The sequence below is a fragment of the Acanthisitta chloris genome, unplaced genomic scaffold (assembly GCF_000695815.1).
Source record: "Acanthisitta chloris isolate BGI_N310 unplaced genomic scaffold, ASM69581v1 scaffold5887, whole genome shotgun sequence".
NCBI classification, from domain to species: Eukaryota; Metazoa; Chordata; class Aves; order Passeriformes; family Acanthisittidae; genus Acanthisitta; species Acanthisitta chloris.
The window spans coordinates 49,734-67,800 of NW_008681953.1; the positions used below are offsets into that span (position 1 = coordinate 49,734).

General features: G+C 39.8%; 1 protein-coding gene across 1 annotated transcript in view; it reads left to right on the forward strand.

Annotated features, from left to right (window-relative positions):
- The window catches only part of CDC42SE2 (CDC42 small effector 2), a 29,544-nt gene extending 22,319 nt beyond the window's left edge, over positions 1–7,225 (forward strand). Inside the window, exons 2-4 of the mRNA XM_009078289.1 lie at positions 1,448–1,549; positions 5,914–6,031; positions 6,462–7,225. Coding sequence (XP_009076537.1) covers positions 1,448–1,549; positions 5,914–6,012 — 201 coding nt within the window. The 3' untranslated portion in view covers positions 6,013–6,031; positions 6,462–7,225. The remainder of the gene's footprint in view (positions 1–1,447; positions 1,550–5,913; positions 6,032–6,461) is intronic.
- The last annotated feature ends 10,842 nt before the right edge of the window (positions 7,226–18,067 follow it).

Sequence of the window (18,067 nt, forward strand, 5' to 3'; positions counted from 1 at the left end):
GAATTAGAGAATTCACCAATAGTTTTGGCATAGATCAGGTCATTGTAGTTTGCTGTTTCTATGGGAAAGTTTTATCTGTCTCCCCTCATCTCAGTGCTTCATATGATGCAATAAGTTACTGAAATCCAGGTTTTGTAATGGGGAAAAGGTACAGAACAGGATTAAATGTGTTTTGTATTTGCCAGCTAAACCCCATGATGTATTCTCATAGTTGTGGGTTCTGATTCACAAAGATGAAATCTGTAGCTATGTTTCAATAGCAGCTACCCACTCATGAGCTACGTACCTTCGTGTCTCGAGTCTGGGTGGTCTTATGATCTCATTGCAGGTTAGAAATGGAAACCGGTAAATATGAGACTGAGTGGATCTAAGGATGATGGGAAGGTTTTACTTGATCTCAATTAGTTTCTTCGCTGTTACACTTTATTTTGCACAACACACCTTAAATGGAGATATTGATACTGTGCTTCATGGCTATTTAATTTTTTTCCAATTCCAGGCATTTTTCAGAATATGGGCATGTGGTGACCACGCACTGCATAGATTGCTCTGTGTAGGCACCCTGGCTCTCACCTAACAAACCAGGACAGGGTTTTCTTGTTTTGTTGCTTTAGGTACAGTGCTTAGCTGGAGGCAGGAAACCAATGTGGCTTTGACTGGAGGAAGTCTTTACTGTCTCTAATTTTTTATTTGCGTGTTATTACATTAATAAAAAATGAGGCTATGACTGAGAAATGGGAAGCAGAGCTTAAGCAATTCTCATCTTCTGTCTCATGTACAGGAGTCAGAACAGAGTCCCTAATCTGGCATTCTGCCTTACTACCCCACTCCACCCCTTCAGCTCACACTCTACAGCCATGCAGACTGGAAGTTAGCATGAGTATATGGGGTTTAAGGTCCAGTAAAGATGTGTCTCAGAATAACCCTGATCAAGCTCAAGGCACTCATCTGAACATCACCATGAAGTGTATTATGAATAGTGACATAAGTTTCTATGGCATGCAAATCAGAAAATCTGTAAGTCGGTGGTTTCATAGACAATTTTAATGTTCTTAATTGTAGTTTTGGATGACTAAAGCTCAAATTTGATCTGTCCCACCATGATTTAAATACAAATACAAGTGGAAGTTACTCCATGAAACATTGCAAATATGGGTTAATAAATTGTTGAATTTAATAAGGTTATTTACAAATGTTTTGTTGCCCTAAATGTTAGGAGTGGTGTCAATGCTTGTCTAATGATTTGCTATACATCCTTCAAGTGAAAGCAAAGGGCAGTATTAACAGCATCTTGGTTAACCTCAGAATTTGGTCTCTGCTTTTTGACTCTGTGGAAATATCTTACAGTGTATGCAGTATCCTATAGACAATTAACTTCTGCATTTATGACATACATTGGTTTTGCCTTTTCAGTGAATCTCAGATGTTTTCTTTACTTTCCTTTCAGAAAAGACGGCGGCGGATTGATCGAAGCATGATTGGGGAGCCAACAAACTTTGTTCACACAGCTCATGTAGGATCAGGAGACCTATTCAGTGGAATGAATTCAGTAAGCATGAGTGGATGAACTCAATTTCATTTTATACAGAATACAGTAACACTGTGTATATGTATTGTGGTTGAAACAGTGAGTGTTTCAACGATAAGAATCTATATAAAACTGAAGAACAGCCTGCTATCATTTTAGTTTCAAGCCCTAAACACTTACATTCAAGAATAGGGAATGTATTTTTTTATATTTATTGACAATGCATTTTAGATGCTGTATAAATTGTACAGAATATTTTTTACATTAAAATTTCACTCTCATGGCATGTGTAAACCAAAATTGACAAGATTTTTTACCTTAAATGCTTTAAGCTGTTTTAAATACAGTTCATGAATACTCTAATTTACCAAGGTTTATGGTGCATGCAAATGTTTCTCAGTGTTCTTTTTGAGGTTTTTCTATACTTGTAGTCCTATATGCAGTATGAATTATTTCCAGAGCATGCAATGTCACAGGTAAGGTTTTGTGGCTTCCTGTAGATGATAGGAACAATAAAATATTTTTATCTCTCTGAAAGTAACAAACAGAGACTAAGACAGATGATTAAAATCAGCTTATGGGACTAGATTTATTTTGTACAGCTTCAAATTTCTATGAAATGCCAATCTATTTTTAAGGTCAGTAATACAAAATATAGTTGTATGTGTTGCATGTAGATAATGATGAAAAATACTTCGTGACTTTAATAATCCTCTTTAAAGGAAAGATGAACAGTCCTTGTTGACAGAGCAGAAGAACAATTTCTGTCAGAGGTATCAGAATAGAGAGCTGTAAAGGAAAGCGTTTTAATGTAGGCAAGTGAGATCATTTGTAGTTTCAACTAGTTTAAATTGATCTTACTGACATCAGACAAAAATTTTTGTAACTGAGCATGTAATGGGGAAGGGCAGCTAGAAAATTTGACATGACAAACAGTATACTACATTTTACCAGAAACAACATAGTGTAATGGAAGTGATTTGTGCTAGAACATCTGTAAGCAAGTTAAGTGGCCAAACACAGATTCAACTGATAAAATTTAGTTAAACTAATTACTTATTTAACTAAATATATTACATTAATATTTAAAGCCATTATAAATTGAAATAATGAAGTAAAAATAAAGTGAGCGGTTTTCTTTTTTAAGGATGGCTTTTGCATTCTAAATATTTGTTATCCCTCCTGTGGGAACCTTCCTCATTCTCTCAGCTGAGCTGTCTTATGTGAGGTTTGAGGCCTCAAGCCTGAAGCTTTGTTCTTGCACCTCAGACTGTCCCCCTGCTTGCCCTCAAAAAAACCCTCACCTTTGCCTTGCATAAGATCCAATTTTTCTCCAGATAGTAGGTAATTATTATTGTCTCTCTACATAGACCATTTCATTTTGAATGCTCTCAACTAGCTGTTTCTCACTTCTTTTCCATTTGGATAATGTGCTGCATCAGTGGCCAGAGTGATTTTTCTGATCCCAGATGGAAATTATCTGTATGCAAAAAATAATAATTTTCCCCCCTCCTCTCTTTTCAAAGGTTCAAATCTCTATTTTTTCACTGCCTATTTTCTGCCGCTTGTGTGGTACTCTCTGTGTTCATTCTTTGCAGCATAAATTCCAAGATTATGATGTTAATCTCCACATGTTTTTCTGCTGCATAATTTCTTTTATAGTATGGGCATTGTACTCCTTCAGGAACCTCCTTATACTTTCTCCTTTCCGAACACCTTGATAGAATACCTAGAACACCTTAGTACATTTTCCCATATAAATTTGGTTCTTCATCCACTTTCTGTCTGCTCTGTGCCTTTCTTTCATCAGCATTATTTTTCATTACATGTTCCTACAATTCTGTGTGAGTAGTTTTCTGACTACTGAAATACTTTGCTTTTTTGTTTGCCTGCTCTGTAGAGTGCCTTGCTCCTTTGTCAAAAGTGTACTTAAAACAGCAGGAACCCTCAGTGCACTGTTTCTTTTTCATTCCTATCCCTTTCCCTATTTTACCTTCATATTCCATGGTGAAATCTCTTACTTTCTTCTTCTGTTTCATATTCTTCAGTTTAGTCTTTGATTTCATGTATTTCATGCAGTCTCCCGTTGTTTTCTTTCTCAAGGTCCATCTATGCTATTTCCTAATTCTGAGTGAGGGGAAGAAAAGAAGGAAATTAGTGAAATAGATTTGCAGCACAACAGTTTGTATGATCTTTAATTGGTAAAATCCTTTTTCCCTTCCAAAATCCTATCCAAATTAGACATCAGAGAGAAGAACCTTGCTGTTATATATCATCAAAGAAAGGCAATGGGATCTTTGGGAAAGAAAAAAATTGACTACATTTCATGGTGCTTGTTTTTGTAGCTCAAACTGCCTCAGAAGGAGGGTGCTTATAAGCCTGCAGCTGTTAGACCTGCCTTTTGCTCAGCATTTTTAACATTCTGTGTTTCCCTCGTAAGTTTTGATGGACCAACCAGCCACCAAACTGTTACTGCAGTCACATTTAATATGTCGCATTCTCTGCTTTAAGTGCAACAGCCTCTTCATTTTAGATGGATTCTTCCTTACCCACTTGCACAAACATCTATGTGTGTGACTCAGGTAAAGGAAATTATTCTAATATTTAGAAAAAGTGCTCGTAAAAATTTACATTTTAACCTTGCAATTTGTATCTGTTTGTTGCACTTCAGAATTTTAATGTTCTGTAGGCAAATTGTCAGGCTGAAAGGTGACATGACCTGGAGGTTTTGTTTTTCACTGAAGGCAAGGTTCATTCAGATGAAAGTAACACCATCCTTGAAAGTCACTCCTGTGAATACATTTACACGTAGATCCATTATTTTCTGAGGGAAAAATATTGAACTCAAACTCCTTTTGTTCCAATGGGCAACAGAAAATGCTTGGTGAAGAAGATGAGCATTTTGGTGACATCCCCATGAGTGTGGTTGCACTTCTCCACACTTCCCTACTGAGTTTATAGTCTCTGATGTCAGATGCACTAGAATATTGGCTCTGAACACTTTTCCATTAAGAAAAATGAGATGGTAGTATTGCTTTGCTGCAGCTCAATCATTAATTTTAGCAAAAGGCCAAGATAGAAAATGGTTTTGCATTGCACTGCTTAAGTACACGAAACACTATCTTTTGCATAGCATTGCAATGTGCCATACTGTTGAAGAAAAGATAAAAAAAACAGGCTCTTTTGGCACACAGGCTTGAAAGACTGTGTGGAAGAAAGAGTTTCACTGATTAATTTTGTATGTGTACATGTGTTTTGCTTTGCTATTGGTAAAAAATGTACTTCTTTCGTCTTTGTAGATAAGGAAAATATCATACAAGCTACTTGGAAATCGTTCTCCTGTACTGTTTTAAAACAGCTATCCAGTGATGTTTTTAGGTCTCTGGGGAGGACCGTACGTGAAATAATTGCAAGTGGTGCCCTGTAGGCTTAGCCTTGAATGAATGTTATTTTCTGCTTATTGTGTAGTTGTTATGTATGCTCTGAGGTGCAGAGAGAAAAGGGCCAAACCTTTAAGGTTCTCGTTGTCTTCCTGCAGGCACTTGGAGATGATTATTTTGACTCATGCGACACAAGCAGGAAAGAACTATGGATTCCTTTTCTTTTGTTGACAAAAGCAGTGAAAGCCGTAGTGGGATGTGCATGTCTTGGGGGTGGCAGGGCTTGAAGGGTGTATCGTTACGTATTTATTTGCATCAGGCTGAAAATACCTTCAAATAAGCTATTTTCAGGGAAATTCGGAGTGACCATGATTTAACCAGTCGATGCCCTGCCACTTGAAGGAGCAGCAGCAATTAAGGAAAGCCTCGTATGCCCTTACGTAAATAGATAAAAACTTTCCACAAATCAAAAGCTCCATTTTGATTTAGGAAGTCCTGGTTTAGTCCTATTTTAATCATCTGAAATCAGCCATACAGTGCAGATAATATACAGATACTTCTAAGCTGTCTGTTTTATTTTTAACTTAATGCTATCAACTTCTCTGTTTTATCAACTTGCCAAAGCACGTTTTCTATACAACAAAATAAATTACAATTTGTCAGGTGGAGTCGATGCCAGTAAGATATTTGATTTCTTTATTTTACTTTTTTTTATTAATTGAGTGGGTCAATGAAAGCCTGAAGCAGCCAGTTTTCCCTGGGAGAGACGAAAACCTTCTGCCTCAGCACCAGTTCTTCCATCTTTCCTCCTGAGCTACGTGCAAAAGTGGAAATTCCAGCAAGCCTTTGCTGCATGTTCTCATGCAAAAGTAATGTAGCTTTACTGGCAAAGGAGCACTTGAAAATTAAACCTAAAGAAGAAATAAAATTTTAAGCAAGAAAATGCCACAGCTTGCTAACTGTCTTTCTTCTTTCTTCTGCCTCCCTTTTCCTCTCTGTTTCCAGGTCAGCTCAATTCAGAACCAGATGCAATCTAAGGGAGGCTATGGAGGTGGCATGTCTGCTAATGTTCAGATGCAGCTTGTAGATACGAAGGCAGAATAACCTTGGGTAAACCTATTCTGTGAGTATTACACTCTACTTTTTAGGCACTGTTAGGGTAGTAGGAAGAATAATCACACTACTGCATAATTAGCTCCCTATAAAAATCTGTGTATTTATGATGACCAATTTTAAACCCCATTTCTGAGTAAGAAATTAAATACCATGTAAGCATGTTAATTTCTTTACACAATGGACAAGAGATTGTTCTGACTCTATCAGTATGTCCTTAAACCTGTTTTAACCAAAAATGGTGTTGCAAACTAATGTTTGCAAATGAAGTTAGTTGTCATACAAATCTCAGAAGACTTCTGTGATATGATTAGGATACCATTTTTGCAATGATTCCATTATATGTGTGGTGTTAAATCAATGAATAGCCGTGTTACTGTTGGAAAATGGTTGCTCAGAATGCTCAGAACTTGGTTTAATATGTGTTTTCTGTCTTTCAGGTTTATGTGAGTTGCTGTATCTTCTTTCCTGTGTCCTCTTTTGCCTTGGTGACTGCTTTCTGTGCTCATGACAAGAGAAGTGATGGCTCATTGTTCACCCTTCGTGATTAGTCCAGTGAAAAGTTGCTGTTCTGCTCTGATGATGCCATTTATCAGATTGGTCCGACTGTGCCTTACAGTGGCATGCACGCGTTGGCCTCTACCAGTGTCATGGACATAGAGCTGTTTAGGATTGGTTTTAGCTTTTTGTTTGTTTTAAGGCAAGTTAAAGCACCAACCTTAGCTATCCTCATTCCTCACAAATACTAATGCGCAACATTCTGTTGCTTTTTAGTCTTTCGTCATTTCTTCATTCAAGTAATTTAGAAATAAATGAGTTGACATTAATGTGTTCAATCATCTAACGTTCATACCCATTTCTGAAAGGTCTGGGACCTGCAAGCACAAATAATTATTTCATACAAAATCAACAGAGTAGATGACCGCATGCTTTGTGAGGTTGCTTTGTATGGTGGCCTGCTTGGTGCTCAAAGAAAAAAAGATTGCTTACTGCAGATGTGAAAAATTTAGCTGTGGCACCAAGTCATGCCTGCTTCTGAAAAAGAACTTGTGACTTAGCTGCTTCAGAGTTATGTTTTTATTTTAGTTTTTATCCAACTGGTCTTGATAAAATAAAGAGAGAGCTTGCATTCATGAGGCATTTGTTGTAAATGTTCGGTATATTTATTTTGAAAGAGCTGACCTTGAGACTGTAAACCAGTGTAGTACCGTATCTAAGTGTTGTGGAATTGCTTTAGTCTATTTAAAAAGAAGAGCAACATGTTTGGCTGCTTCTTTTCCTTTCTACAATTTTTCTTGATTTTAAGCTGTGCGGTCATTTCCAGTAGCAGCATGTCAAACTGCCTGCAATATTAGCTGAAAAGTTTAGTAGACCTTTCTGAGTAGTTGGCAGTTTCTGTGTACTAAATATTTAGGGGCCATGGAAGTTGCTAAGAGCAACATACTAATCTGGCAGAACAAGGTGCCAATGAAAACAACATACAGGGTGACTTACTAAGTCAGTAAAATGCCTTTTGCTCAGGTTCCAAAGCATGTATCTTTCACATGTTGTGAAACTGCATTTTAATCTTGCACTGTTTTCAGATTATCTCTGTAAATGGTCCCTTGTTTTGCTCCTTGTTCGTGATTTGAGAGAAGTCAATTATTTGAATCCTGGTTAAGTTAACTTTTTACATGGTAAAAACCAGCCCAGATATCCAAACAAATAAGACATAACTGAGATTAGTCAGATCCATTTTTATATGTGAACATGCATGTACGCTGTTGTCATAAACGATTCTTTATTCTTTTTCCATCTTTTCCCTGATTTCACATTGCAGTAACTGTCTGGTTGATTTAAACATAGAATCATAGAAGACCTCAAGGATCATCGAGTCCAACCCTACCGTGGTTACTAGACCATGGCACCAAGTGCCACATCCAGTTTCATCTTGAAAACCCTCAGGGATGGTGAATCCACCACCTCCCACATTCCAATGCCTGATCACTCTCTTCATAAAATATTTCTTCTTAATATCCAACTTAAACCTCCCCTGGCAGAGCTTGAGTCTGTGCTCTCTTGTCCTACTGCTGATTGTCTGGGAGAAGAGACCAACCCCCACCTGACTCCAACCTCCTGCCAGCCAGATTAGGCAGGTATGAACCTACCTAATCTTCTCTCTCTGTTCATAAGCAACACACACAATACAGGGCCATAGAGGTATTTCTTCTTAATATCCAACTTAAACCTCCCCTGGCAGAGCTTGAGTCTGTGCTCTCTTGTCCTACTGCTGATTGTCTGGGAGAAGAGACCAACCCCCACCTGACTCCAACCTCCTGCCAGCCAGATTAGGCAGGTATGAACCTACCTAATCTTCTCTCTCTGTTCATAAGCAACACACACAATACAGGGCCATAGAGGTAGTTTGCCTTCCCTAAATTGTATTTCAGTGTCAGACATCACTTATCTGATTGAATAGTTCAAATTAGGTTGGATAGTATGCACTAATAAAGGTACTGATTCCTGATGACAGAAGATCAAGACGTTTGGGTGCATAAGCACATGGCAGTGCAGTGATATTTTTTTAGGGGTTAACCTTTCCAATGTGACTTTATCAATTACTCCTAAATATACTGCAAAACTATTTGAACTTTGTTACTTGCGATAGAGGCTTAAATTTGCTTGCCAAATCTATCTTGCACTTGCCAAAATGTTTTCAGCTCAATAACCAGGAAAAAAAAAAAGACATATTTTTATAACAGGCATACGTATTTTGTACATCATGTTCATTCTTGAATAAAGTCAGTTCAGTGTTGGCTTGTAGATATTAAAAGGAAAGTATTGACTTTGATTCAATGAATGTTTTCTTTCAGTTGGTGGCCTACCCTTTTCTTTTTCATATATTACATTTGCATTAGAAAAACACTTGTATCTTCCAGACAAAGTTGTGGTGAAAATTCTCTGAAGAATAACCTATTAGTGTCAATAAATAATTTGCAGGCTTAAGTTTTTTTCATGTCACTTGATAGTTTTGTTGCCAAGTTTTATCAGCTGTATTGTTGCATTGATTTAGTGTGTGTGCCAGGGACTTCTGCAAAGAAGGGGAAGTTTCTTTAGAAGTACATTGGAAATCTTTCCTTTTGGCTGCAACTCATGCTTGTGTTACTTTCTTGATTGTGATGCAGATTATTATGGGGATCAGCAAAAGACTTAATTCTTACTGTAATAAACTTATCTGCATTAAAAATATCTGCAAGGCACAATATTGTCTACTCTGTGTTTGGTTCAATTAATTTTTATATTTGACATGCTCAAAGTTAATTCCTTAAGCACTGATTTACTACTTCAGATTTCATGCTAAATTGTTTTAAAGACTGATAATGAATTCTCTACCTCATGCCAAGTTCATGAAATTGCCAGTTGAGGGGAAAAAGGCAGCTCCAGGGAAATAGGATTCTAAAGGGAATAAAGATGAAGATAATGCCATGAGATACCAGTCAACTAGAAGGTTCTTTAATTGCTGAGGTTATAGAAACATAGGCCTGTCTGCAAAGATGTGTCTTGAAGAGCAGATGCTCTAATGTAATCATAGAATAATAGAATGTTAAGGGGTTGAAATAGACCTTGAAGGTCATCTAGTCCCAACCCCCCTGCCATGGGCAGGGACACCTCCCACCAGACCAGGTTGCTCAAGGCCTTATCCAACCTGGCTTTGAACACTGCCAGGGTTGGAGCATCCAGAACATTCCTGGACTACCTCTGCCAGTATCTCACCACCCTCACGGGAAAAAAATTCTTCCTAATATCTATTCTAAATTTCCCCTCTTTCACTTTGTACCCATTACTCCTTGTCGTATCCCTACAGTTCCTGATGGTGAGTCCCTGTTCAGTTTCTCTGTAGGCCCCTTCAGATACTGGAAGGTTGTTATGAGGTCTCCATGCAACCTTCTCTTCTCCAGGCTGAACAGCCCCAACTTCCTCAGCCTGTCTTCATAAGGGAAGGTGCTCCAGTCCTTTTACCAAGTTTCTGGCCCTCCTATGGATCCACTCCAACAGTTCCATGTCCTTCTTCTATTGAGGACACCAGAACTGCACACAGTATTCCAGGTGGGGGGTTCACAAGAACAGAGTAGAGGAGGAGAATCCCCTCCCTTGACCTGCTAGCCACACTCCTTTTGTCGCAGCCCAGGATTTGATTGGCTTTCTGGTCTGCAGGCACACACTGCAGCTCATGGTGAGTTTTTCATCAGCCATCACCCCCAAGTCCTTCTCCTTGGGGCTGTTCTCAATCACTTCCCCACCCAACCTATAGGTGTGTCTGGGATTGCCATGACCCAGGGGTAGAGGACCTTGCACTTTGCTGTGTTGAACTTCAAGGGGTTTGCATTGTTCCATCTCTCCAGCCTGTCAGGGTCCCTCTGGATGGCCCATCCTTTCCCTTCAGTGTATCAACTGCCTCACACAGCTTGGTGTCACCAGTGAACTTGCTGAGGGAGCATTCAATCCCACTGTGCACGTCACCAGTAAAGATACTGAACAGTGCTGGCACCAGCACTGCCACTTGAAGAGCACCACTGGTCTCCACATGGACAATGAGCCATTGACCACAACAATTTGTGTGAGGCCAGCCAGTTCTTTATCCACTGGGTAGTCCATCCATCAAATCCATGTCTCTCCAATTTAGAGACAAGGGTGTCGTGCAGGATAGTGTCAAATGCTTTGTGTAAGACCAGGTACACGATGTCAGTCGCTCTGCCCCACCCACCAATGTTGTAGCTGGGTCATAGAAGGTCACCAGATCTATCACACCATGTCGGTTGTTAACAATCACCTCTTTGTTTTCCATGTGCCATAGCATAGTTTCCAGGAGAATGTGCTCCATGATCTTGCCTGGCACAGAGGTGTGAGGCACTGGGTCTTCCGCTTTGCATTTTTATAAAATGGGAGTTATATTTCCATTTATTCCCATTTTCAGGGACTTTCACCTGACTGCCAGGATTTAAAATATGGATAGTGGCTTAGCAACTTCATCTGCCACTTCCCTCAGGACCCACAGATGAATCACATCAGGTCCCATGGACTTATGTACTTAGGCTCCTTAGGTGGCTTCAAACCTGATCCTCTCCTACAGCAAGCTCAGGGGCTACATGCTCCAAGTCCCTGCATTTGCCTTTCTCAACTTGGGCAGCATGACCATGGGCAGCACTTGCCGTTGAAGGCTGAGTCATAGAAGTCATTGAGAACCTCAGCCTTCTCCATATCCAGGGTAGCCAGACCTCCTATCTCCTTCCAGAGAGGGCCCATATTATCCCTAGGAGGTTTTTTTGCTTGCAACATAGCTATAGAAGCCCTTCCCATTATCCTTACTATCTCTTGCCAGCTAGGCCTTTGCTTCCCTATCCTTGACTCTAGCTTCCTGTACAATTGCCCTATATTCCTCCCAGGCCACCTGCCCTCGTTTCAACCTCCTGAAAGCTTTTTTCACTCTGAGTTTGCTTAGCAACTCCTTATCCACCTATGGAAGTCTCCTGGCATTTTTTCCCAATTTCATCCTTGTTGTGTTGCTCCTGAGCTTGGAGGAGGTGATCCTTGAAATTCAGGCAGCATTCTTGGGCCCCTCTGCCCTCCAGGGCTCTGTCTTATGCGACTGCACTGAGTAGGTCCTTGAGGAGGCCAAAGTCTGGTCTCTTGAAGTCCAGGGCAGTGAGTTGCTATGTTTCCTCCTCAGTGCCCTGAGGATTGCAAACTTCATCTCATGGTCACTGCAGGCAAGGTTGCATTGGAGAACTATATTCCCCACCAGCTCCTACCTGTTGGGGAGCACAAGGTTACCTATAGAAATAAAGGGGTTTGACCTCTACATTAGCAACCAAGTCACTGAACATAGTCTTTGTCCCAGGTAGCACTGTACTCTGACATGATTTAATATACCAAAAAGTCCCCACCCTTTAGATCCAGAAAATTGTTAGAAAATGTTGGCCTGTCTAAATAATGACACATTCTTACCAAGTACAATAGATGTTTCATCACAACACAGTTATTCTCATTTGAATATTCCTGGTCTTTTTTGGGGGGGGTTGGGAAGGGAATGTCAATTAAACACAATATTGATTTTAAAAATCTAATTTTTTAATCTATTCCTATTTTATGTGTATGCACATCATCAGATTGCCTTCCTAGAGAATGGAAAGCAATTTTTGAGCTTCCGTGCAGGGTTTTCAGCACTTCATTGTGTTTCCTGATCTCCATCTATAAAGATCCCTGTACATGCCACTCAAGAGATTCCATTGACTGTACTTTTTAGATGCCTTACAAAAGTACTATGTCTTCTTCTGAAACTAGTAGGAAGTAGTATAAAGCTTGCCAATGAAAGTTTATTAGGTTTTTGTATTTGGGAGAACAGATTAATGGAAGAGGTCTGGGTAGTGCACAGTCCCATAGATCGAAAGCTTTTGGTGAGGATTTCACACTGATTCTGATACTGGGTTTTGCACTTTGAGAATGTTGCATTCATTTGAATTTCAACAGTAAGATTCCCATTCCTGATTCCATATCCCTTTTTCTATGAGCATAGCTAATCACAGAAAACTGTTAATTATTATTATTATTCACTATTTACTCTTTAACATTTTCTTAGTTCTGAAAGATAATTGTTAACATGATACAACGATGAAATCTGGACAAAATTGCAAATTTAGTGGTATAATGGAATTCCATGAGCGCAGTCACACCAGGACACAAAACAATGTCAGACATTATAAGCTCAGTATTTGGGAAGAAAGTTTAGATTTCTTTTGTATTAAGTCTGTAAGAGCATACTGGTTGCAACTTCCCTCTAACACTGCTCTGTTAACAGTAAGAAAACATAAAAATTAGAATCAGCACAGCTCTGCCTTGTTTCTGAAGTTCACCACCCTGAGACTGATGGCACATGCAACATGTGCTTCTGGGAAGCTAAGAGAAAATGAGTGAGGAAATTGTGAAGCAGTGAGCAAGATTCCTCAGACTCAGACATAATGAAAATTTAAGCACTTCCTCCTGTCAAAAATCTGCATCAAGGTAGCTATCAGTAAATTTTAGATGGTTCTTTCAATGTTTGCTGTTAGGTGATTAGGAGCAATCTCTATGTATAGACGCAAGAAGCCAATTTATCTGGAAGTTGCCAAGAACTCAAGAAAGCAACACTCTCTAAATGCAAACCCTATTTCTTGATTCGTGTCTGTGGTTGTATAGGTCTGGCTAGATCCCATGAAATCACAAAACACAGTAAAACATCTTTCTCCCTATTGATAATGTCCTACTGTATGGAATATTGGCAGATGCCAAAGCGGTATTTTGATGAGCATATTAAAAAACTTTATGTAAAGGGGAGGAATGGTATGTGCTTTTCAGTATTTCAGAAGAAAGCCCAATTTTTTTTCCCACGGTATTCATGGCACGACCCTAAGTCTTCATACATGTGAACCTCATCTCTGAACATTATTACATGGGCTATAATTTCTTTTAATGTGTGCACTGCACAATAAATAAATTGACAGATATTTAATTGTGTTTAGCATCCTGAGTAACAGTGATGTAGTCATGACTGTAAGTCCATGTTCAGCTTATTAAAAAATTATGTGCTGATTCTGCCAATGATTTCTAGAATTACTTCAAAGGCATACCAGTAAAACTGATTTGGACTAGTCCCATCTACTTACACTTACAGTCCTTGCTAGCACTGGCACTGATTTGGCTGCTCAGCTGACTGTATTGGGTAATGACCTATCAGAAAGGTTGGAGTTTTATGGCCAAATTGGTTAGTTTTAAACAGAATAGGTTTCTTAATGCTTATCAGAGTAAGCATGGGACTAAGTGTCATAGGATCAGAAATAATCTGTTATGGCAAACATTGATAGGTTAACCTGGCTGTGGAAAAGCATCAAGCTCCCTGAATTAAAAAAAACCAACAAACCAGCAACAAAAAACCCAGCCAAACAACAAACACAGAACATTCAGCCTAGTGACAAAGTTTAGCTGTACCTGTGGCTGTGAATACATCTACTGGAAAGACTACTTCTATTTTTTTGGGATCTCTTTTTCAATATATTGGGCTCACTGGATTTGTCCAGGTTATTCCATTTGGTTTGGGGGCACAGAGCATGTTGAGCAGATTGCCAAATGGTTGAGCACATCATCACCAAGAGTCAGCCCGGGTCAGGCAGTATGATTCCTTTCTGCCAGCAGTGGAAATTCCATCTATCACCACTACACAACACGTTACTTTTTGCCTTCACACAAGCCAACAGAAGTGGTGAGTTCAGACTTCAAGCAGGTTTCCTATTAAGCCCATAAAACTGATTGAGTTGGCAATAAATTGCTCAATACCAAGCTTGCATACTTAAATATGATGCCGAATGGTATAACCACATTTATGGATGATTGAGCTGTCATGCAAAAGGTGCATTCATTTGTAGCTATTTAAGCATTTGTGTCAGCTTTTTATGGCATGCATTCTCTGTAGATAAGTTTATGTTTTGAGTTTTGTTCAGGAAATTTGATGATCTGCTTTTAGATACAAGGTAGTAACAGAGTCTGTTAGCACAAAATAAAAGTAGAATGTTGCATTTGGTTTATCAGTTCCTTCAAGTGAGGGGGATGTTGCTTTTGCACCTGGCTTGCTGTAGAAGTCACTTCTGGTATGGCATCACACACACACAGAGAACAGGGCTGGAGAGCTGGTAGATAACACTGAAATTAGCTTACACTGATTTTCAGCAGTTCAAGAAAGTGTTAGTATATGCAAGGGTCATGGTAAGCTCTATTAGTCCTGCAGTGACTTTGACAGTAATAGCCATTTCAGCATTAAACAGGACACATGTCACATTTCCTCAAAATGCTAAGCAATAAGAAAGCTTCATGTATTGATGTCAGCATTCTAGGAGTGATAATCTTCTACCAGTGCTCTGCATGTCAGAGCCCTGGGCAACTGTTTCCCAGGAATCTGCTTTGTTTCACCCATGCTATGCCTTCAGTACCAGAAAGGGACTGTTGACTTTTGGTCTGTTTTTCAAATCTCTCAGCCTTTCTAGGTTATATTTGATTTAAAATATCTGCTAGGTAAAATAAACATGTATTACATTTGTGCATTTCCTAGTGGAAAGCTCAGATGAATGACCTGTTGACATAGCAATGGTGTGAGGAGCACTCATGCACCATGCAGGAGCTCGGGTTTATCTTTTCCTCCTGCTGCCACGATCCATCGCAGAATGTGTGAGATTGGCTGTCATTATGCAAGGCCAGTTCTTAAAACATCACCTCAAGGAGGAAGATAGGCATTACTTGAAATCGATTTTGAAGTCCTCAGCTTTTTTGAAATGTGGCAACACCAGAGAAATGTGTATTCTGAAACAGTTTTCCTTAGAAAATCGTCTTTACAGTATCAATAAAACATTTAAAGAATCATAAATCCTTGGAGGAGAATACACTTTCCAGGTGGTTTGTGCTAATGTACATTTTGGCACACCACAGCTTTTTCCACGTGTCACAGTTTCACCTACTGGTATATGGTGTATGCATTAAGCAGCAGAGATGATGCATGGATATGGGGGCATTGTGCAGCATTTTGGATAACATTCATAACGGAGAAAAACATTTCCAAATGTGGCAATAAGGTACCAACATCACATTTTAGCAAGGAGCAATGGGTTTGGAAGGATGGAGGACTGTGGGAAGGACAGCTACTAATGGCTGGTGCATGAAAAGAGAGTAACTGGGGAGGAGGGTAAACTTTGATAGATTACCAAGCACTGTACCCAGGCCAATTCCCCATGGTGTTCTTTTCAAGAAGGGACTATTGGCAACAGCCACAAAACCAAAGACCAGTGCAGCAAGGCTTGTTCATTTTTCACTGTTTTAGGTAGTAGGTTCCAAGTCAATTACTCTTTCTGTAAGTTGCAACAGACATTTGGATTCCAGCTGGCATAATCAGGATCTGTCCTAACAGGCACTGTAGGAGCAGCCCAGGGGAACAGGGCTGCAGAGCTGGGTAATGAGACTCTTTTTGACAATTTTCAAAGTCTGTATTAAACACAAACTATTTTTCTTAATGTGAACATACAAAGGATGATGCAATGGAAGCCCATGCAGCTCCACATCTCTTTAAAAACGTTCAGAAATCTGTTTCCAAACCCTTTTGCTGGAACTGGACAACATCAGAATATTACTGCTATAGGTCCAAGTGTTAGTATTTCTTTTTATTGACCAGAACCACCCACTTCTATCTGTTTACATCTCTCTGCAATTGCACAGATGCTGTTTTCCTCAGAGACTGCCAAAATGCACCCAGTGCAGTTCACAGGAGGGAATTAAATTGCCATGCCATGATTTGGTTAAGAGCTTCCTCTCTCATTTTCTGAATCACAACCAGAGCACGGCAAATATATGACAGAAGAAAACACTGTGGCTAATGCAACAGCTTTGTAAAACCTTGAACTGCAAAGTTATGTCAAGATGGCTGCTTACTAAAACAATTTTAAATAGGATTTTCAGCCTCTTAAAACACACTTGCATAGTCACTTAGAGCAAAATTGAACTGCTGTGACCTATGTAGATGCAGTGGCCTATACATGCTATAAGGGCACATAATGATTTCTTTTCTTAGGAGTGCCTAATGGTTTCCGTGGGCACAAGGCACTTAAGCTAATGTGTGAGAATGTGCCTCTTGCAGCACTTCAAACCTCCATCTGGCAGAAATTTGGGGGCCAGTATAGCTTTTACAGGACAGACAAGGTGTCCCAAAACCAAAATGCCAAAGCCATTTGGTGCAAGGGACTTGGAACTATTTTTGCCAGTGCTTGCAAGCATTGGAGCCTCTGACAAGTAAAGCAAATACTGTGTCCCCAGCCCAGGTTCTCTGGGGGCCAGCTGGTTCTGCCACAACGAGATTCCCCCCAACATGTGCCACCACAGCAGCTGCTCTGCTCCAGGGGCAGCTGAGGCAGCTCCAGACTCCCCCACTGGCCTCACCCCACACAGAGTCATTTGCATCACATTCCTGGCCAGCACTGCTACCTTCCTAAGTGCAAATTTACATAGTGCTGCACTGAGTTCAGAAAACCGTTTTTGAACCACATTTTCTAAGTAAGGGCAGTTGGTTAACTCTGTGCAAAGAAAGCCAGGTCTCCTCCTCCTCCCTGCCCCCACAGAGCAGGGTTATGCCAGCACAGGCAGTTAATGGGGCTGGTTGTTATCAATACAATAATCAGTGCTCTCACTGCTTGGAAAACCGCGATGAAGTATGTGCAGCTGCTCATTTGGATAGCTTTCTCACCAAGGAAAGCTATCCACACCCATGATGGAAAACCCTCCATGGGACTGACATGCCTTCTAAATTTAAGCTTCTCTGTAAGTAAGAAATTTCCACAGTCCTGTCCAACAAACCATGCCACAGGGCCCATAACCTCCCCACACCCCACCCCATTATTTGCAATATTGTTGTTCACATTAGGACATGTTTAAAACCTTGTAATAAATATTTAGCTAACTAGAAATGGGCACTGGCCTCCCTGGATGGGCAATTACTTCAGATAACTCATTGTCCCATGGTAAATCCAGTTTCATAGCACATTGGACTATTTCCCAATTGAGAAACCTACAGCCCAATTGTCTAACCATAAATGAACCTGCAAATGAAAAGGGCCTTTTATAATCAGGCCAAGAGGATCCAGAATCACAGGGCTGCAAAAAGTTTAGAGGATTTTACAGAACTAAGAATACATTTGCATGGTATTTGCATCATTGCTTTGCTTTTACCTCTGCACAACCTTTTGCCCAATTTTCTAGTACACCACATCATCTGCATTTTTATTCCTTCACTGTGTACTCCTTAAGGTTTTGGGCTTCTGGGAACTATTTCTTAAGACTTTATGTGCTACTGGTGTCTCTTGTTTCCCCCGAGGGCAGTCTTAATCCTCCCATCACAAAAGGCATCATAGCCACATTTATGTGAGTTATCAGGAATATGCAGCAGGAGCAAATGTGAATTTAAGTAAGACTTGAAATGACAAACATAGGAAAACTGCCTCTA